This window comes from Cyclopterus lumpus, chromosome 19, assembly GCF_009769545.1.
Source record: "Cyclopterus lumpus isolate fCycLum1 chromosome 19, fCycLum1.pri, whole genome shotgun sequence".
Lineage (NCBI taxonomy): Eukaryota > Metazoa > Chordata > Actinopteri > Perciformes > Cyclopteridae > Cyclopterus > Cyclopterus lumpus.
This window is the reverse complement of record NC_046984.1, coordinates 9,835,051-9,856,030: the sequence shown is the minus strand read 5'-3', so window position 1 is coordinate 9,856,030 and position 20,980 is coordinate 9,835,051. Positions and strand designations below refer to the sequence as shown.

Sequence of the window (20,980 nt, the reverse complement as noted above, 5' to 3'; positions counted from 1 at the left end):
CACTGTGCTGCCTTCATGAGCTGTCAGAAAAAGTACAGACACTCATGAATGAACCAACAATGATATCTACATGATTCCTGAATGGTCAGGAAGCTGTTCGGTTTTCAGTCAAGTTGGGTTATGTGTATTGGTGAGAGTAAAATAATTCGAGCAAATAGAGTTTTATTTTCCTTACAGAATATGTAATAAAAGAATATAATCATATGTTTCAAATCTGTATCTAACTATGTACATAGGAAGCCATGTCAGCAGCCCAAAAGAGAAAGGGTGATTGGTTTTACATCAGGTTATAGTTTGTGTGGAAGCCCCTTTGTGCGGAAGTCCTGACCTGGACACCGTATGCTGGCCACCTCCAGAAGAAAGCCAGCAACATCTACAAAGACATCACACACTCTCTGTTTGTTCCACTGCCATCAGGAAGAAGATTCAGGACTATTAAAACTCGGACTAACAGGCTGAGGAACAGCTTTTTCCCCAGAGCGGTTCCCTTTATCTTTTCATTTGAGCCAACTTTGCCTTTAATTTTCACAAAAACTGTACAGTGAAATCTCAATAAAATAGACATGAACATAACAGGGGACCTCATGAACAACAAACCAGTGAAAATAGAATATAACCTTTTAAGGATCTGCTTTAACGACAGTTATAATATTGAGAATTTGAGCTGACATTCATTGCTTGAATAAGGCTCTATCTCCGTGCTTTTGGGCTGTACAAGCCTCCGCACTTATGTAACGGAGTTAGAAATACACTCTGTTATTTCTTATTTTTAATGTATTATATCTTATTTTTGTTTATTATTCAACGATCCTGTTGAAGTGTGTGTTTGTGTGAATTTTATTTTGAAGAGTTAAATCTGTTTCCTGTGGAAATTGCGTTTCACCTCTTCTTTGCCTCCTAGGCTTCCGTAGTCCCGTCTTTCCTTCACAAAAGTTTTAATACTATTCGTGGTAAGTTGTGGAGGAAATGATGTCGCACTATTTTGTTATATTCTTTTAAAAATGTAACCGTTTGCTACACGCGGTAATGGTCGTTAGTACGATCATGGTGTTCAGCTGTTGTGTCATTATTTTAGACGGTAGAAGTTTATGTTTCATTTGGCGCCGTTTGTATGAGCTACATCCGGTCGCTCTGATGTATACTTTACCTATTATAAATCCTGTTTTACGTGTCTAGGAAGCTGATGTGCAGCAAGACAGACCAGAAGGCAATGTGTGTGTTTTTATTGTCTTCTGCAGGTATGTGTTTTCTTTTGTTTAATGTAGTCCCGTCTTTCCTTCACAAAAGTTTTAATACTATTCGTGGAAGCTGATGTGCAGCAAGACAGACCAGAAGGCAATGTGTGTGTTTTTATTGTCTTCTGCAGAAATAAATACAAGAAAGATCAACTTCTGAGTCGACTTCTTCCATGCCCTGTTCACGTCCGTTACACTTATACAGTATACTCCACACAGTATAAGATATTAGTGTGATATTAGATTCATAACCAGATTCACAAAAGCCACATTATGTAAAAATGCAGAAAAAACTTGATATTGTACTTTAGTGGGGTAAATGTCTTTCTCTCCTCATGCTCGTTTTCCCTTCCTCATTTTTCATCCAGCAAAAAAGCAGCATTAGTCTATTTTCATCTGTGAATCTTGGGTGATGGAGATTTCGAGGAGCACCTGAAGGCAGCACAGCCAGAGAGAGTGAGGGCGAGAGCAAACTGACTGACAGAGGGGGAAGGGGCGGCTCATTGGGCGGTAGACTGGATGGAGCAGAAAAATACAACCAGTCAGCTGAAGACGGAGTGAACAGAGCAATACAGACAGAAAGAAATAAGAAAGAAACAATACTCTCGTGTTATAAACAGAGGCCGTGTCGGGTTAAAACGCGCGCGCTGATGCTGAGAGGAGCCTCAACAAGGTGAGGATGCTTTCTAACGTGTACGGACTGAACTCTGCAGCTCTTTACCAATGTCCATGTGTGTGTCTGACAAAGAGAAATGAATGGCTCCAGGGAAACTGTCAGGTAGTCTTAGTTTACACACATGTAGATAAAGGAAATGCAAAACCGCGGTCTGTGTGTTTGTTGTTGTGTTATTTAGGCTTCCAAACACAAGTCTGAGTAAAACCATGTGGATGCGTGCGCGTGCTGCATGTTAATGAGGGGTGTGCATCACCTGTGATGAATCAAACTCCAAATACTAGATGTTGTGACGAGTGTTAAGAGACTCGTGCATGTGGCCGTGCACAGCTGCGGACGGCAAGCTAATTAAATGAACATTCTCCTGCTGATGCATTTAAATGGGGAATAATGTCTTGTTGGTTAACAGGACAGCTGTGACTTCGCCCGGCTTTGCTGCAGGTCAGGAGAAGAGTTTCATGTGTTATGGCTAGGGTGTTGCACAGTTTAGTAAACAAAGACTCGAGGAAGAATTTGCACCATTCAGAGGTTACGGGGGAAGTCAAGAAACGTATATTGCGATGATTATTTTGCCATGTTTGAGGTAAAAATATAATATTTTGCTATGCAAATAAATGTAATTGATTGAGAAGAGGTCTTTGTTTGCAGGCCCCTTATACACTCTGTTTTTTCCGCACATGTACACTCATTACAAGCTCAGTGGGAGTTTAACATCAGCCATCAGTCAAAAAGCCTGTGAAGTTTGGCTCGCCAGCAGACAGATTGGCACTTTGTCAACCATCGCCTCCTCTGTCCCTAAATACCTATTTGGCTGTTGAAATCCTGAAATGAGACACAGCATTGTCGTTCTTTTGTCCCTCAGACATGTGAGCCAAATCCAATCTCTAGAAGTGATTCTTTATCCAGCTGAGTCTCAGAGTGGGCGAGCTGAAGGTGTACTGTAGTGGTGTTCTTCTTATAAGCCTCTTAAAAGCCGTCTGGCTCTTGACCTCTTCTGCACTGTATATTTCAATAAAAGCGTTTTTATTCTAGCACAATTAAAATATGAACTAACTCTCTTTTTATTTTAGATTCTACACACTATTTCAGCTGTTGACCGACTTTAGGATTAGAGCTGAAACAATTAGTTTGACAGATAAATAAAAGTGTACTATTTTGTTATTTGGCTCAGCCTTTCCCCCCCCCCCCCCCCCCCCCCTCCAAGTAAAAACAGTGAAAAAATGGCAAAGATCCTGCATGTCATTATCACATTTTATTTTAAACTTAATACATTTAAACGTTGGACTTGTGGTTTTATTGTTTGACATGTCATGGATGTATAATAGGCTACTTTTGTTTTGTCACTTAAGAGAATAGAAAGCATTAGATTTTTGGGAAATTATGAAAACACTATAATTGTTGAGTTGTGGTAGATTATCCTAATACCCTAGCAAAATGTACAGCAGGCAACTTTTTTTTTTCCAAATGGGAATTGGAATGAAATCTGTCATATGTCAGATCGGCCATGTGGGTGGCATTATAGGTGGTGGTGCATGGCCACATACACACAGAGCGGTAGGCAGATGGCATCAGCAGTGTGTCGACGACCTTGCCCCTCTCTGTTTCCCTCTCGAGACCCCTCCAACAGCAAATGAGTCCGGCAAACAGGTGGCGTGCATGTTTGCTTGGTTTTGTGTGTATCGTGTGCGAGTAGAGCGCACGGTAACATAAGGACGAGCTCTCTGAACACAATGTCAGTTTGCTAAAGTGCTACACTGAGGACTGTAGAGTGTGCTCGTGCCGTTTAGTAATAGGATGAATAATCTTGTCACAATCAAGTTCTGTGAAGATTGATGACAATGAGGCCAACATAAATAATACTATGGACAAAGTTAACTGCTGGGAAACTAATCGGTGAGGATTGTACAGTCAGTCATAAGACTGTGAGAAGAGGCACGTGGATATGGAATTTGTTATGATCCAGCACACTCATGTGAGGACTAGCAGCCAGGGGAAGTCCATGAGTATACATGAACTAATATTACAAAACAATAAGGAACACTCAGCTGACTGCTGGACTATATCACAATATTAGTGAGCCTTTAGTAGATGCAGTAACAACAAACTATCAGTATAATATTACATTGTTTTTATTGGAATATAAGCGGACACCATGCTTGTTCAAGTCTTCCTGAGCAACTTGACGTCAACCCCTATGTTCCTGAGATTAAAAAACAAAAAACTTGGAAATTAGAGTAAACAAATGATGGATACATTATCTCTAGATGAATTAATATTGTATTCCTGCTCGTACTGTGAGTTAAAGTCAAGATGAGTTAAAGTCAAGATGACAGCAATATCTTACATCAAGGACAGGACTGAGGACATCCTACAGTTTGTTGTGTCCTTGTCTATAACTGTAAACAACATAATTGAGCATCCGAGTAAGGAAATAATACACCATGACATTTTTTGTAACCTATATTATATTACAAATATATAATTACAAAATACAATTAACCTCTTCTAACAGGAGTAAGAGGGTCTAATAACAAATTACAATATGAACAAAATATTGGTGGCTCAACTTTCTTGATTTATCCTGAGGGGGAATATGGGTGTCTGAACCTCTGCCAGTGCGGCTACAAACTGCAGTTTTTAATGTTATGACATGGAGAAAAGCTGCAAATTCTCACACTGAAAAAGCAGACATCTACATGTTGATATGCCACTTCAATTAAATAAATTACTCAAAAGGATTAATCCCTTATTAAAAGTGGCATAGATACATTTTCTGTCATCCCTTACGATAATCAATTATTTGAATACTTGTTCAATTTTCTGTATAGTTCTTCTTCCAAAGGACAAAGTACATAATCCATTTCCTATCGATTCATATTAGAAAAGATGAATGCTGAATGCTTCTCAGTATAACCTCTGCTACATTATTGCTGCTGTTCAGTTTCTTTTCTAATCTGCTTCATTGTATTCATTGAAATCCTCAGTGATGCACACACGGCGAGCACGGCCGTCTTAAATCAAGGAGGCTATAATACCACCATATGGCCAGTGTAACCTGGTAAGTATTTAGTACGATAGACTCAGTCTCAGTCGATATGTGAGTGAGTGACAGGGAATACACAGAAAGAAGTCGACGTTAAGCTCTTCTCAGCCTCTTGTAATTAGAGAGAGTCGGATGGAGAGAGGAAGACACGGAGTGAAAGAAGGTCAGGAACGTGGTTCTTGTGTGTGGGGAGGCGGGCTGAATGACAGCTCAGCTGTTAGCTTTGTTGTTCTCAATGGAGGGGAGTTGTACGGTGACCGACTGATGGCAAATACAAAGTCAACATATTAAGACAAGGAAATGATAATTAACCTCTGAATTTGGAAATAAATAAAAAAGTTATGGGACACTTCTTGTATAATGTCATCATTTCTGTATTTCTCTCCTGAAAATGCTGCTTTGTCAATGCAGAATGAGTGATGGTGGGGCAGCATTAGACTGAATCAATCTGGGGATATTATTATTGATGCCTGATTGAGGCTCACTGATGGGGACAGGTAAAAGGTCATGACATGCTCCGGCAGTGATGCTGCATGGACAACATGTAATTACGAGACACTAGTGATGTTGTTGTAGAACACACCATAAAACCAGTGTTTTGTTTTTGTTTTTTTACATTTAAGTATTTATAAAGATTAAACTATTTAGATGCAATGTGTTATACTGAGCTTTAGAGGTGCTGGTAGGTGGCTGTATTTACTTTTGGACAGAGCCAGCCATTTACCTTTTTATTTGTGTATGATAATATGCCATTATGTTTTTTTTACACAGTAGTATTGATCTTCTCATTAAACTCTTAGAAATAAAGCAGTCATTGTATTTCCTAAAATGTCAAACTATATTCTTTTTAAGCAATATATTATGGAATCAAATGCTGAATGAAGAGATGTGAGTAGTAGATGACTTATTGTTCATCCTCCAGTAAGTTTTAAGTTGTTTGGAAGGTAATTCATATCTGACTAATGTTCATTAGTAAGCACATGCTGTTGCCGGATTACAGCAGCATTTAACAGGCAATCAATTACAACGTGTAATTAAGAGCAGCTTCAAAAGCTTGTTGGTCATCACCACTCATCAGTCTAATGCACAATTTAATGCATTTTATTTAAACATGAATTCAAACTTGGCTTTATGAACACTTGTTACCAGCTTAACAAAGGTCGGTCTGTGCCATCGCTGTTTATTTTAATTGCCACTTTGGCACTATGCCAGCCTGCCCCCTCAATCAGTTTCCTCCAAACTAGACATTTCCATGGCAGCTGTTTTCTTTGTTGTTTTTTTCACAAGCCCACCAGGGGAAAATGTGACAGAACATGACGCATGATTAAGTGAAGACAGTTGTAAAGCACTGTTCTGATGAAATTGTCAAAATATTTGACATAAGATGACAGAAAAACAAGACAGAATAGTCTTTTTTATTATTTACTTGGGTGTTATATAGACAAACCCTCATTGCCAACATGCTGATCTGCGTCTGGCTTTTGTTTATGGACGTCAGACATGTTTGTGGAACTGTGGATGTCTAACAATGAGTCGGAAAATGCTGCAGTATTATTTTGTAATTTCAGTCTCAAAGGAAATGTTGCTTTAGCTGTCAGTCAGTTCTTTGTAAATCACCATTTCCATGTAATGTTTACCTTTGGAAAGTTGACTGTCAAGCTTTGCAGAAAATGCCGAGCCATAGATGTCATGTCTGGGAATAATAAAAAATGAATATACAGCTGTTTCACATGATTTCTGTTGATTAAAAATCTAGATCATTGTCTTTCCCCTGTCAGCTGAAGAAATACAATATTGTAATATAATATTCATATTATAGGCCAAGTGTTCTTGGGAAATAATGTTAATAAAGTTCATGATTTAATTCAAATTAAGGACAGTCCACACAAGTTTGTCATTTGTCAGAAGTCGTTTGGTAATATTACCAAAGTCATGTTTCTTATTTAATACCTTAATCTACTAATTCAATACAGGAATTACTGTAAAATGTAACTGCATTTTTTCATATTGTTTTCTTTTGTCTGACAAACCGTCTAAATTCCAAATATATTTAATTGACGATGATAACAATAAAAAAGAACAGAAATACTAGAAATATAGAAGCTAAAACCAGAAAATATATCAAGCAAAAAATGCCAATCTATTATATACATAAACTAATTGAATTGAAATTGAATAAATACACATTCAAGCCTCTTTCTCTTTTTTATTTTTTTATTTGAGTATCTGTAAAGTCTGCTAGTTATCGCTATTAAAACATCCTGTGTTGTTACAATAATCAACCATAATCCGTGTCTCAAACTCTGCCTGGTTGGGTCCTTGAATGTGAGGGAATTGGGCCTAGAAAGTCCTTGAAATGTCCTTGAATTTGAAGAAGGTGAGGGAACCCTCCAGATGTAATGGAAATGAAAATATTATATTGATGCCAGATTGAAGCTGCAAGCTTCACAGCACATGGTACCAAACTAGGGAAGTGAATAATGTGACACAACCCCTTTAAATTAATCTAATCTGTGAGACAATGGAAATGTAAGCACAGTAAGAGTGTATTATATATGTATGGTTGCCGTGGTGAAAACAAGGTGAAGCATTGTATTGGACTAAAGTGTAATCTGACCTCCCTTTCCTCTCGTTTGTGAGTAACACAGTTTGAAAAGAAATGAATGCTCATTAATGAAAGCAGGTATTCATTGTATTGAAACTTGGGCACAGTGATGGGTTGATTCATCACTGTAGAAGTGCGGCTGGCTGGTTCCTTTTTTAAAACGTGATTACATTCAGAATACATTTCAAATGAGAAACTAAGTGAGCTCCAAGGTACCAAAACCTATTTGTATAGCCTCAATGTGCTCTCCATTAGTACCACATGAGGTCATATTTGGGCTCATATAATCTGTTTATAACCCTTTTATTTTGTGTTGCACCAGCATGAACATGATCTTCTTTGTGTCTTTAGGAATCAAACTCATTTAATTTATTATATGTATTCATTTTCAGAATATTATCACAATTGTTGGGAAAACCCTAAATCCTAAACAAAATCTTTAAATGAATCTCCTTTTTTTATAATGCAAATGTAAAAGTCCCATTGTGTTTTGTTTTTCCCGTTCCTAGCTGCCTGTGACTTTCCACCTTTGGTCTTACACGAGGAACAGAAGGAGCCAGTGGAGAGCGCTACCAGCTTTGTTTTCTGTCCCTGCCTGTTACCCTGCTGCCTCTCTGAATGATTGAAGCCATGCCCATCGTGTCTACGAGCACAGGTACAGCCGGACATAAGCTCAAGCTGCTTGTTCATTCTGTCGGATGCCTTGTGTGTGTCAATGTATATGGGGGTTAGGGGTGGCGGGGCAGAGACGGCCCACTGAGAATCAGTTTATTGTATCTGTGTCATGTGGGTTTCACCAATATACACGCCAAGTTACTTCTGAATATGTTGACACTCAAATGGCATTTTTCATAAAAATCGGGGAAATGTTTACTCTGTGAGAGACTTTTCTCTGTTTCGGCAACACAATCTCACAAGATCTGGGGACTCACGTTCGTGAACACCCTTGCTAACTATTTTTTGTAATATGGCTGTTAGCTATGTCAATATATATTTGCAAAATAAAAAAATATGAATACATTATGCAATTCTAACCAAATCTGCTTTCACACAATATTCACAAAACTTTCAAACGAGGTGGAGGGATGGGGGAGTAGAGACCAATACAGAAAGTGGATACCATTTCAAACCATAGGTGGAGCTTATCCTGGGTTATCTTTGTTAGAGAGCCTCTTTGGACCATTTTCTAATTCACATAGAAAATAAGTAAATTCACATTGTCTTATTTACATTAGATGTACACAACAATTCCAGAGTGCTTATGATCCCCCTGACACAGGGCTGAGCCCCTGTTATGTGTTTATTAACTGGCCTCTGGTCATTATGTAAACGTGGCCTCCGGGTAAAGCAAGTTGAGTATCTCTGAACTACAAGAACACTTAAGAACACAGAGGTGTATTGCTTCAGAAATTTACTTCACATAAATTTAATCTAACGTCTAATCCAAATGTTCGCACCCCGCTGATTTTAATTTGCACGAATGTTTTGAAAAAAATATTTTTTTAATTTGCAATCTCAGGTTTTCTAGCAGGCATCCCGAGAGCTCCCCCTCGTTAGAGCTCAACAGGCTGCACCTGTAGTGGTCGAGTGGTGATTGCACCTGGTGGAGCGTAAATTACTGGGGCTTAAACTGAGAGAAGATTTTAAGAATGCCTTTATTGGAAATTGTATTACAAGCTAAAAAAGAAGCTTAAAGAACCTTTTGAGGCAAAATACATCATCTCAGACTTCGCAATGGAGCTGGGGACGCAGCTCCATTGCAGTTATCGGGGTCAGTATAGGCCCGATATGAGTATCGGTGCATACTTTATTCAAACATAGCTCCTGTTTTCTATGATTCATAGGGCTGCATGAGACCCTGGCCCTGCTCACCTCTCAGCTCCATCCTGATGCCAACCATAAAGAGGACCTGGCCTTCCTCAAAGATGCCTTCAGTGAGAAAAGCCTCAGTTACCTCATGAAGGTACAGCAGATATGTTTCAGTAGAAGGGACTGCTGGATATTTGTGATTTATGGCCAGACTGTGGTGTTCAAACCATGTTTGAGGGATAGCTTGTCACATTAAAAACTATTTTGAAGAAAACCAGAAGTTGCTTCTGGTTATATCTCTCTAGATGATAGAAATTCCAGATTTTTGTTTTCACCTGAATTAAATCAGTTGATTCTTGGAAACTGCCCTTTAAATGTCATGTGTAATGGTCACTTTGTGCATACCTGTATGTCTGTTCATGTGCTGTTCCAGATTCATGACAAACTGAAGCAATATGAGAAACACAGGCCGACTCCAGTTCTACACAGTGCCACCTGTCTGGCAGAGGATGTAGGTGCAATCTTCCCTCAATGTTTCTAAGCCAAACTGAAGCGGCATATTGTAATGAATTAGTATAAGTAAACATGTATTGTAATTTTCTAAAGTAAATGTAATTCATGAGGAGATTTTATTATTTCGAGCAGTGATTTTCTGATTCAAATCGTCAGCTGGCAGAAGAGCTTCAGAACGGGCTGCTGGAGGATGATGAGAGAGAACTGCTTCTCCTTCTGAGCACCCCCCACCTCAAGGTTACACACACACACACACACACACACACACACTTGTGTGTCTTTCCTGATACTTTCACTCAGTAATAAATGCTCAACAGTGTTTCTCTGATCTGTCTAATGTGTCTTTGGGCTTTCACCTTGAGCTGCTCTGATTTTCCTCTAAGTTAATCATATATTACATAACACCAGCGTCAGAGCTGTTTGTACCCCTAGACACAGACAAGAAAGCCTAATTACTCATATCAAGTGATTACGCTCAATTGATTGGCTTTCTGGAGAACGGGAAGAAATGATTGTGGTGGAAAACATTGCACATCTGCAAAAGAAGCTAGTGAAGAAGAAGTGTATCATCCTTATTCTTAGTTAACATCCTGTCTGACTTTCTTGCTTTCTTTATATCGTTATTCAGGCCCTTAAATCCTTCTGTGCATTTGTGGTTGTGTATTGTTTCGTGCAGGCGGTGCTGTCAGCCCACGACACAGTTGCCCAAAAGAACTTTGACCCGGTGCTGCCGCCACTGCCGGAGGATCTGGACGTCGACCTGGAAGAAGAGTCGGTCAAGATCGTCCGCCTGGTGAAGAACAAAGAGCCCCTGGTGAGAGCCGCCTCACACCTGAGGATATGACAAAATAAGAGCTCGTCCTTCCCTCAACAGCTATTATTATTGTGCCCTAAAGTTGGGTTTTAAAAACTTCATTTATTTTAATGGAGCAGCTTTGAAGCTTTAGAGAGCCCCAGGGTGTCTCAGTGTGACGCTGTAAAAAAAACACAAATCCTCTATTTTCTATGCTAAGCTAAGCTCACCATATCCTGTCTGTCGCTTCATTTTGAGCATACGTACAGACTTAAAGGTAGTATCTTCTCATCTAATGTTTAGCAAAAAAAAAGTTTAAATGGTGTACTATATCATTTAACTTTAAATTAATTACTTGAAGTACACTCCGGAAAAATCACTGAGCTGAAACTGATGGAGCTGTAACTCTGATGAACAGCATGAAAGTGCATTGTACCGTATGATGACAGTACAGCAGTAAGAAATGATCCGACATCGAGAGCATGAAGCAACAAGAAGCATCTCTTTTCAGTGCAGCCAGCAGAGCTAAAGAACAAAGCAGGGAGGTGCTCTTTATGGTATCAAAATCTCCTGTGCCGAATAGGGATTCACTCTAACAAGTTATTGATCTTTCCAGCAAAGCCACCAACCTGCACATGAGGAGTATCTCTTACCTGTCGAACAGAGGGTTGCGTCAGCTTCAGTGACCTGAAGATAAGATACAATATGTACTGGAAATCAGATTAATTGTGTCTTTGTGTCCAGGGAGCGACCATCCGGAGAGACGAGGTGACAGGCGCTGTAATCGTGGCCAGAATCATGAGGGGAGGGGCAGCTGACCGCAGTGGTGAGAGAAACGCTGTTCGCAAAACATTCATCACAATGCATATGTCCGTCGTATTGTTTTATTTTCTCTGAAGGAACTAAACTTCCTATCCAACAAGACTTCCTTATCTCTACTGAAATGCTGACAGAGATGTGAGATGATGTTGTGTAACCCCATGAACTGTTCACAGAGATCAAATATTTGTGTTGCGTTTCCAGGACTGGTGCATGTCGGGGATGAGCTTCGAGAGGTCAATGGACACCTGATAACCCACAAAAGGCCAGATGAAATTAGTCAGATTCTGGTAAAGAAAAAAAAAAAGCTTTTCGTCATTCTAGTTCAGATACTGTATGATTGTTCACTGATGATTAGTGCAGATACATGATGCTGCTGCTCTGTGTTTGATCAGTCACAGTCACAGGGCTCCATCACACTGAAACTCATTCCAGCTGTGGAAGAAGAAGACAAACTGAAGGAAAGCAGGGTGAGGACTCTTTTGTCTCCAACATTCTTCCTAAATACATAAACAACCTTTTTAAGTTACCATTGCTGAATATTCCTGCTCCTGAAAGGTCTACCTTCGGGCATTGTTCGACTACACGCCCTATGAGGACAAGGCCACGCCCTGCCAAGAGGCGGGACTTCCATTCAAGAGGGGGGACATTCTTCAGGTTGTTAGCCAGGAGGACGCCACCTGGTGGCAGGCCAAGAGGATTGGTGACTGTAACCTGCGTGCTGCGCTCATCCCCTCTACACAGTTCCAGGAGAGGTAGTGAGCAGCATACTGACAAATAAATAGAGCCAATGTGTGTTGATTTTGGAAAAAAGGTTGCCTTTTTCAGATCGAAAGTAAATCTTTGCCTCTATTTCTTTTGTATTTGTTCTTCCCAGGCGTCTACGATACAGGATGAAAATGGGTTCTTTCCCTGCCCCTATGTCCTCCAAAGCTCATACATGTAAGCCTAATTCACTTTGGCAAAAATTGGTCCCATAACTTACAGTATAAATCTAAATGTACAAGAAGCTTAGATCTACAGACACGGCTTGTATTGCAGGTAAAATTTAATCTAGCCGAGGAGATCCTGAAATTGGGATAATGACTAGAGGATAATCTTTATTTAAAAAAATGCATCTTTTATTTTATTTCCTAATCCAATTTTAAAAGTTGTTTGAAAAGCCATGGCAGGTTAAGTCACTTATTTTCTTGTATGTACTGCATGTATCTGCAAAAAGCTAAACTCCCTACCTCTCACTGGGCTTAAAAAAAACTATGTTTAAGTGTAGTTGCTCTTTTTAAACTGAATGACATGTCAGGAGACGTACATAAAGATTAGTAGATGAGTGTGTGTGAAGGATTCCAATGCGTAGATGCTGCATAGATATGACATTTGCAACTTTAAGATTACGGTGTACACTAGAATCAGCACAGTGGTAATATCAGTCTAGCAGGTATAATAATCTGTCTCTGTATAGTGATGCTTTATCTTATTCCTTACATTGCTAACCTCAGATGATCGAGCTGAGAGAGGTAAGCGGACAAACCTTCACGTTAGAAAAAAATGTCCAACACTACATTGACTACATGGTCAGAATGTCTAGATGAAATTCTACCAGAATCTCACTTTAAACAATCTCCACCACACACAAATGATGCTGCACTTATCCCTCCACAATTTACCCCTTTACATTTCCCTTCACACATGCAGGCACTGCACTTAAAGCTGCTGTGTTCTGACGTTGAAGTACCTTCAACATCAACTGCTCCTCCCTCTTACCCTGTCTTCTCTCCCTGCATGCCGTCCTGCAGAAGACTGTGACAATGAGGGTGCTCTGAATGGAAAGGACATAGGTGAGGAGGCCCGATTTAATGAGTTTATATTAATCACTGCAACATCACATGTGTGCTCAATCTGTGTGCAAATCCATCGCTTTCTTGAGTTCAGTGGTTCCCAAAGTGTTGATTCAGGCAGGCAGCATATGACCGAGAGCTGCACAGGAAAAGTGTTTCACTTCCACATTAATAAACTGTGGAGTTGTGAATGAGTGCAGTTTGACGCAGTCAGCAATAGTGTATTAATGTAAAAGTATTGAAATGGGCCAAAGATGGTTCAAATATAATGCATGCATGTCATCGTTCAGGTTGTGCACTACATTCTTCTGAAGGCTGCCATTGGCTGTTTTTTCTGGACTGTAGACTAGTCTGACATTTTGACAATGGCATTATATATATTCAGAATTTTGTTATGGCACAATATATTAGTAGACCTTTTTTTTTATATACAATATTACTTTTTCTGACATACCATACTATGGCTTAAAATAAAAAAGTGTGACATTAAAATATGACTTGATCACATTTTAATGGCATGCTCCACTGTAATGAAAAGTAATTGGATGGTATTTGGAAAAAAGTCCCAATAGTATGATAAATGTTGAAAATATATATATATATATCTCTATATATATCTCTATATATATAGATATATATATATATCTATATATATATCATAGTGTACTATGTCAAAAAACAACATAAAACCAAGTAGTATAGCATGACAAAAAGTGAGTAACACTTCCTGAAAGCAGTATGTATTTCTTAACATGTCAGGATCGATAGTGTGTTTGCATCTTCTCGTCCTTGCTTTCGGTTTTGAAGCTCATCACTTTGAGGCTTTTTGTGCAGTACGCTACAGCCACAGAGCTTCTCAGCGTCTTTGTGGCACCTCATGGCAGCTTGTTTATCTCACTGAGCTTCACCAATGGCCTCTCCTCACACTCCATGCCGGAGGTGTTTTGTTTGTGTTTGGTGAAGAGGTAGACGCAGCATGCATGGCTTCTATTCTGTTGGTGAGATTTAAGCCGGTTGAATAAATGGTCTAATATGAGCTGTAGTTTCTCCCAAGAGTAAGGCCGCCCCTGCCTTCTGTGGCCAGGCTCTCTCATGGGATTTTTACTCAGGTACTCTTACGGATTTCTCATGGTGTCTGTTTTGTGACGTATGGCAGAGGATTTAGATTTTAATCAGTGAGAAATACTGAATTGAAATTGATGGCATTTTCTGTTTGACATTAAATGACTACTTTAATAAACAGCAAAGTGTGACTGGCAATACACTTTTAGGATTTTAGTATATAGATCTCTGTCCATTCTACATTTGTATTTTCATTTCTTTGACCACAGCTAGCCTGCGCAGAAGTTTCCGACTCAGGAAAGATCGCCACAATTCACCCGGAGAACCTCAAACTACGGAGACCAATCACACAGACTTCCTGATTTACGAAGAAGTGACACAATATCTGCCCCGCCCTGGTGAAAGGCCTCGTCTTATAGTACTGATAGGTAAGTTCTGCCATGTGGAAAAACACATTGGAGAGTAGAATCCGATGGTTTCGGAGTGCCGTCCTTCTGCATGCAGACTATGTTCCTCGGGCCGTGCTTATATATTTATTACTCTCTATTCAGCTGTTTATTCTGTTATTATGGATCTCAGGTTCTCTGGGAGCTCGGATCTCTGAGCTCAAACAGAAGGTGATTGCTGAAAATCCTCGATGTTATGGTTTGGCTGTGCCTCGTAAGTCTTTTTACAATTTTAACACAAAGTGTAACACTTGTGATTAATATTCTGTATTGACATTATTACCATTTTGCAATGAAACTGGTATGCCTTTCTTTTAGTGTGTGTTTTGTTCCCTTATTATGAAGAGTCTACCCCCAAAACATACAACAGTCCAGTTATTATCTTTAATTTACACCCCATCTTCCTGCTGGCTGTTTTAAACTTGTGACTTGAAGATACGACTCGAGCCAGGAAGGGTTATGAGAGAGAAGGAGTGGAGTACCACTTCATCACAAAAGCAGCTTTTGATGCTGACATGCAGAGTGGCAAGTGAGTATTGGATAATACTTAATCTTGTACATTCTGTTTATATAATAATTACCGATTGTCTTGTTCTTTTTTGCAGATTTATTGAATATGGTGAATATAAAGATAATCTGTACGGCACCAGTTTGGATTCCATTCACAGGATTTCGGATCAAAACAAGATCTGTCTTGTGGATGTGCAACCAGAGGTTTGTATCGAAGCTGACCTGCAGTACTGTGAACCAAATACATTTAAAATTATAATTGCATCGCCTGGTAAACCTGTAATTTAATGCAATAAATAAGAAAAACCTCTACAGGAACCTGTGAAGACAGTCAGAAAAGGATTTGAAACAGTTCTCATCTGTCTAGTGTATCCTACATTATTGTATCTGCCTCCAAAAAAATCCTGTGTGTTCATAAAGAATAGAAGAACGTATATTTGATGCTGTTTTTTTTTACTCCCTACATTCAGGCACTGAGGACTCTACGCACTGCTGAGTTCAAACCATATGTTGTCTTTGTACGGCCTCACATCTATGACAGTCAACGCAAACCACTTGGCTCCTCTTCCTCACTCAGCTCAGTTGTCACGGTGAGTTATTTAAACGTAATACTTCATCATTGAAGTCCAAATGCAGCCTTTTCTGTTCACCTCCTGACTGAGTAACATGCTGCAGGCTTTGTACAAGTTACTGTCAATCAAAATAAGTGTAACTGTGTTCTCCTTCCTTATGACTAGGAGGACGAGCTGCATGAAATGAAACAGTCAGCTGAGAAGATGGACGAGTGCTACAGCTCTTGGGTGGACTATGTCTTGGTGAAGGAGGACCCAGTCAGTGCCTTAGCTGAGCTCCAGGTCGTCCTGGAGAGGGTGCAGATGGAGTGTCAGTGGGTGCCTGTGTCCTGGGTGAGGACCTGAACTGAGCTTGACTGGTTCAAGTTGGATCCGTGGACCCCATAATAGGCCGATGTGGAGAACAGATTAAACTGAGTGTTGGAGTCATCTAGTATTACCTGCCATACTCACACAAACAGGTGTGTGTGATAGTTGACAATTTCATCAATCTGGAAATCAAGCAAGGTTGTAGATTTATCACTAACGGCTCTGACGAGGCATGTAAGCCAGTCAAAATCTACACTGTAAAGCAGCTAATGTGTGAAGTGCCATGTCAAGCATTTGGGATGGTAAATCTGCAAACATCTTCTCTCAGACTGTACTTATGTCGTTACCCAACTTGGCTTTGACCAAAGTATGTATTGTGTTGAATCTCTGTTGGCACTATTTGAAGATAAGGATTTACTGATAAATAAAACCCATGCGCCATCCAGTAGTTGGGGTAACCATTTACTCTAGAATGACAATTATAAACCAAACCATAAACAAAAGAAAGAAAATATACATGTGTTCGCATTGTGCACAAGGCTTTCTACTTCCACAGCTTCTTGATCGACATGTTCTTCTCGCTGTCTTTCTGCATCACCTGGTGAAGAGAACATGGAACAGTATTAATAAGCAGGTACTGGTAGAACATTCATAAAACTATACACATTAAACATAAGTAAGGGATTAGCTTAATTCTAATTGAGACACAGGGAGAGTCCATATTTACATTTTTAAAAAGTCAGAGGATACAGGGCCAGCGTGAAAGGCGCCTTGAAAACATGATTTCTGAGCTAAGATACACTGTACGAGAGATGGTTAGACAAACCTTTGCAACAGCCATCTCAAAGTCCTCCTGGGTGACATGCACTCTCCTTTCTCTCAGAGCGTACATCCCTGCCTCTGTGCAAACACCCTAAAAAATACATACACAAAATTAAATAAAAGGCCCTCCTTTAAACACCCAAAAGCTACCATTTAGTGGGCCAATTCTCACCTTAACTTCAGCACCAGAGGCTCCAGGCATCAGCTCTGCAATCTTCCTCAGATTGATGCCACGTGTCAGGTTCATTTTCCTGGAATGGATCTTCAAGATGTCCAGACGGGCCTAATTGTTCAGAATTGAGAAAAGCTTAAAACAAAACCGCCCACAGCAAGTATGAGTTTGTGTGAATATACTGTGCAATTGACTACCTCTTCATTTGGAGGGGGGAACTCAATCTTCCTGTCGATCCTGCCTGGCCTGAGCAGAGCCGAGTCCAAGATGTCAATACGGTTGGTGGCCATAATGACCTGAGAGAAAGTGATTTTAAGTCAAATTAAAAACAAAACAAATTGATGCATATTCATTTATTTTATTTCTGTGTCAACCCAAACACTTGGCCCATCCATCACGAGATTACACAACACCACTATTTTACACCTTCCGGTCTTGCAGACCACAGCTGGTGAAAAAAATATTGGTTTCCCAAATTAGCTGTTCCCATAAAATATCTACAGATCTCTGTAAACAACCCGGCTTTGTGGAACATGCATATATAGATAAAAGTGTAATTGGAGTTTTGTGTAAATAAATACAGCTCACGCTTTTATAGTGTGTGTGATGAAATGCATAACAATGACACTAACTATATAATGAAAATGCATAATGTCTTACTTTAGTCAGTAAATGCCTGAAAGTTTCACGTGACCAAAGATAATTATTTAATGTTTTGTGTGTGCGTGGTACCTTGATGTTCTTGGTGGCCTCGAAACCGTCCAGTTGATTGAGCAGCTCCAGCATTGTCCTCTGCACCTCGCTGTCACCGCCTGAGCCGCCCTCCAGGCGAGATGACCCGATGGAGTCGATCTCATCCATGAAGATGATGGAAGGAGCATGTTCTCTGGCCATGACGAACAGCTCACGCACCATACGGGCACCTACCACAAGACAGGAACAATGATTAGAAATTCAGATAGTTTTGAAAAATAAACCAAGAATATTAATTAAATAATTTGATGAAAGTATTAAGAAGAGAGTCTCACCCTCTCCAATAAACTTCTGGACCAGCTCCGAGCCAGACACCCTGATGAAGGTACAGTCAGTGTGGTGGGCCACAGCTCTCGCCAGCAGGGTCTTCCCTGTTCCCGGGGGCCCGTACAGCAGCACGCCCTGCACATTCAAGGCAAAACAGAAATCAGAACCAACTGCACACTGACAGATGGACCAGAGTTAAAACAATTACTTGAATGTCAGAAAATGTATCTGCAACTATTTGATAATATATTACACATAACTAATTGAGAAGTTAGAAGAAATTATAATTTGTTGGAGCACTACATGTCATCGTTCTCATGTAAGATTTTTGCATCGTCAAGTAAACAAAATACTTTTTTTGCTGCACTCTCTGAACTAATCTCCAACTGTGAATGAACAAAAATGTATTTTTAAAAAAGTTTAATTCAAAGCAACAATACACTCATCTAAAAGGCCTTGGTTTGTGTTCAAGTGGCACCAGCATATTTGCATTGCGGAAATGTCTTTCTATCTGATTCACACTTGTATTTGTAACGGTGCCTATTCTGATGTTCTGATTATAACAATTAAAGGAAGCAGTACAACAAAAGCTATTGTGCACTATAAGCTCTCTCCTCATCACTCACCTTGGGCTGCGCAATGCCTAAAGCCTCAAACAGCTCTGGGTGCTTCACAGGCAGCTCAATCACTTCTTTGATCTCCTTGATCTGCTTATCCAGGCCACCAATCATTTCGTAGGTAGAGTCTGGCACCTTCTCCACCATCATAAGGGATACCAGAGGGTCCACCTTGTTGGGCAAGATCTTGTGGAGGGTGTAGCTATCGTTGCGCAGAGCTACGCGGCAATTGGGAGTCACCTGATGCAGAAATTACAAAACAAATGAGATAATAGGAAAGGATACTTCTAGTCTAAAGTTTACTAGCACGAAATAAATTCTCTTTTATCATAAATGACTTAATATACAGGGAGGCTTGCTTGATATTGTATTCAGTCTTGTGCTATGGTGGTTACAAACGAAAGGCATTATGTATTCTTTGTTATTGGAAAAGAAAAACAGTGGGAAAACTATTCTATTTGAATATTAACCATTATTAGGTTAACAACTATAATACTAACATCATTGATGTCAATGTTCTTGTCCACATCAACGACAAATTTTCCTTCTGGATGAACCTAAAAAAAATGACGAAAGAGACATGTTAATTTAAACTGTCAGCTAGTGCTCAAGATATAGTGTGGTACAAAGGACAAGTACACAGCATACCTTAACCAGCACTTTCTTTTTGTCCATGACCCTAACCACTTCCCCTACATAGGACCCCTGCTCTTGTAGTAATTGCAGCTCCTCACGAAGGAGACGCACTGAGAGACAAAAAGTATAACTTTATTATTTTTCACCTGTGGGGAAATAGTATGTCCAGTCTATGTGATGGAATGACATATTACTAAATATACAGATGTTGGAGTGGTGACAAACAAACCTTTGGCATTGAGCTCATTTCTCTGTGCCTGCAGACGTCTGAGATTCTGGCTCTTGTCATTGACTGTCAACTGTCGAAAAAACATTGGTTCAGGATCGACAGGCAAGCACAAATTGGGCAATATGGTCAAATAACGGCTGAAAATGTGCAGATATAATATTTTCTTACTTGTAACTCTTCTATCTTAGATAAGTAGTACTGTCGGAGACCCGAACCACCTTTACTCTCCCCCATCTCCATCTGTCAATGGAAATAATCTTTATTTAACTCTTAACATAAAACAAGAAAAGAAAAGAGAAAGTGGTTCATCACAAGAGTTCCAGTATTGTCCAACAGTATAAAACCCAAAGATATCCAATTCATATTATGAAAACAGCACAAAATGGTTGTTGATAGAAAAATTACAATTTGAACAAAAGACGTAAAAAATAAATAAAAAGAAAGCCAAACTAACGTTACATTGTCTACATATATGTTATGAGAATCAGTGAACACCCACACATCAAACGGGGTTAGTAACGTGAGTGCTCAAATGTTCACTCCGTTAAGCGGAACTAGTTAACACCAAGTACAACAATACAAAAATATAAAGGGCTAAAGGTTAGCGTTACCCTCCCAAATTACATCGGTAGTTTAAATCGGATGACTAGCATTAGGTTAGCTCGTTAGTGTTAACTTTGCTAAATCGCACGACGAAGGCGTCAAACGAGACAGCTTAAACGCTCGGTGATCCTAAAACTACTAACATAAGCTATGTGTGTTATGTATGTATGTGTATGTATTAACCTGATTAAAGAGAACACAGATACTGACAGTCATTTATAGTAGCTCGCTCAAGCTAGCTGTGCGTTCAATTGACAGTGAGCCATGGCTAGCCAATTCATGTTAGCTAGGTTAGCTACAATGAGACAGCAAACCGGCAGAAATATTATGTACACATTTATAGTTTGGAATTAAGTCATATTTCACTATTCACAGAAGACTCGCACAGTCATTCCTCTTCGCACCCACTTTAAGATGACTATTCGACTTAAAAAATAATAGCGACGTCTCTTTGATTATATATTAACAATAAAACCAACAAAACGACCGAAAAAAATACACCTACATGATCAGCTCCGTCCACCTCCATCTTGGATTTTTCTGCATCCGCTTGAGGAAAGGCCTATTTCCGGAAGACTTCTTCTTCGCGGTCTTTTTTTTCCATTGCGAATATCGCCACCTACAGGCCTAATCCGCTTTTCGCTTCTGAGTTCCCGT

At 39.6% G+C, this 20,980-nt stretch overlaps 2 protein-coding genes across 2 annotated transcripts; one reads left to right on the top strand and one right to left on the bottom strand.

The window, feature by feature from the left end:
* The first annotated feature begins 8,100 nt into the window (after positions 1-8,100).
* Positions 8,101-16,642, top strand: LOC117748813 (MAGUK p55 subfamily member 3-like). The gene is made up of 19 exons (XM_034558901.1): positions 8,101-8,211; positions 9,401-9,519; positions 9,799-9,876; positions 10,035-10,115; positions 10,555-10,692; positions 11,416-11,497; positions 11,695-11,780; positions 11,886-11,960; positions 12,049-12,245; positions 12,368-12,432; positions 12,987-13,004; positions 13,284-13,325; positions 14,369-14,434; positions 14,657-14,815; positions 14,967-15,047; positions 15,269-15,362; positions 15,439-15,547; positions 15,814-15,933; positions 16,081-16,642. The coding sequence occupies exons 1-19, from the start codon at positions 8,175-8,177 to the stop codon at positions 16,258-16,260; spliced, it is 1,827 nt and encodes a 608-aa protein (XP_034414792.1). The 5' UTR covers positions 8,101-8,174; the 3' UTR covers positions 16,261-16,642.
* A 28-nt stretch (positions 16,643-16,670) lies between these two features.
* On the bottom strand, positions 16,671-20,892 carry psmc5 (proteasome 26S subunit, ATPase 5). Its single transcript, XM_034558902.1, has 12 exons — positions 20,829-20,892; positions 19,889-19,960; positions 19,721-19,790; positions 19,504-19,601; positions 19,356-19,412; positions 18,865-19,095; positions 18,247-18,373; positions 17,951-18,141; positions 17,416-17,514; positions 17,219-17,329; positions 17,051-17,137; positions 16,671-16,822 (listed from the first exon to the last, which is right to left on the bottom strand). Exons 1-12 carry the CDS (start codon positions 20,850-20,852, stop codon positions 16,769-16,771), a joined length of 1,221 nt encoding a protein of 406 aa, XP_034414793.1. The 5' UTR covers positions 20,853-20,892; the 3' UTR covers positions 16,671-16,768.
* Positions 20,893-20,980: the final 88 nt, after the last annotated feature.

Excerpts from the sequence above, each read along its gene's own strand:
- psmc5 (XM_034558902.1), bottom strand. The coding sequence starts at position 20,852 with ATGGAGGTGGACGGAGCTGATCAT. Across the intron at positions 19,602-19,720 it reads AAATGAGCTCAATGCCAAAG|TGCGTCTCCTTCGTGAGGAG; the intron begins GTTTGTTTGTCA and ends TTTGTCTCTCAG. Across the intron at positions 19,096-19,355 it reads AGAACATTGACATCAATGAT|GTGACTCCCAATTGCCGCGT; the intron begins GTTAGTATTATA and ends TTTCTGCATCAG.
- LOC117748813 (XM_034558901.1), top strand. The coding sequence starts at position 8,175 with ATGATTGAAGCCATGCCCATCGTGTCTACGAGCACAG. Across the intron at positions 14,435-14,656 it reads CTCATGGGATTTTTACTCAG|CTAGCCTGCGCAGAAGTTTC; the intron begins GTACTCTTACGG and ends CTTTGACCACAG. Across the intron at positions 15,934-16,080 it reads CACTCAGCTCAGTTGTCACG|GAGGACGAGCTGCATGAAAT; the intron begins GTGAGTTATTTA and ends CCTTATGACTAG.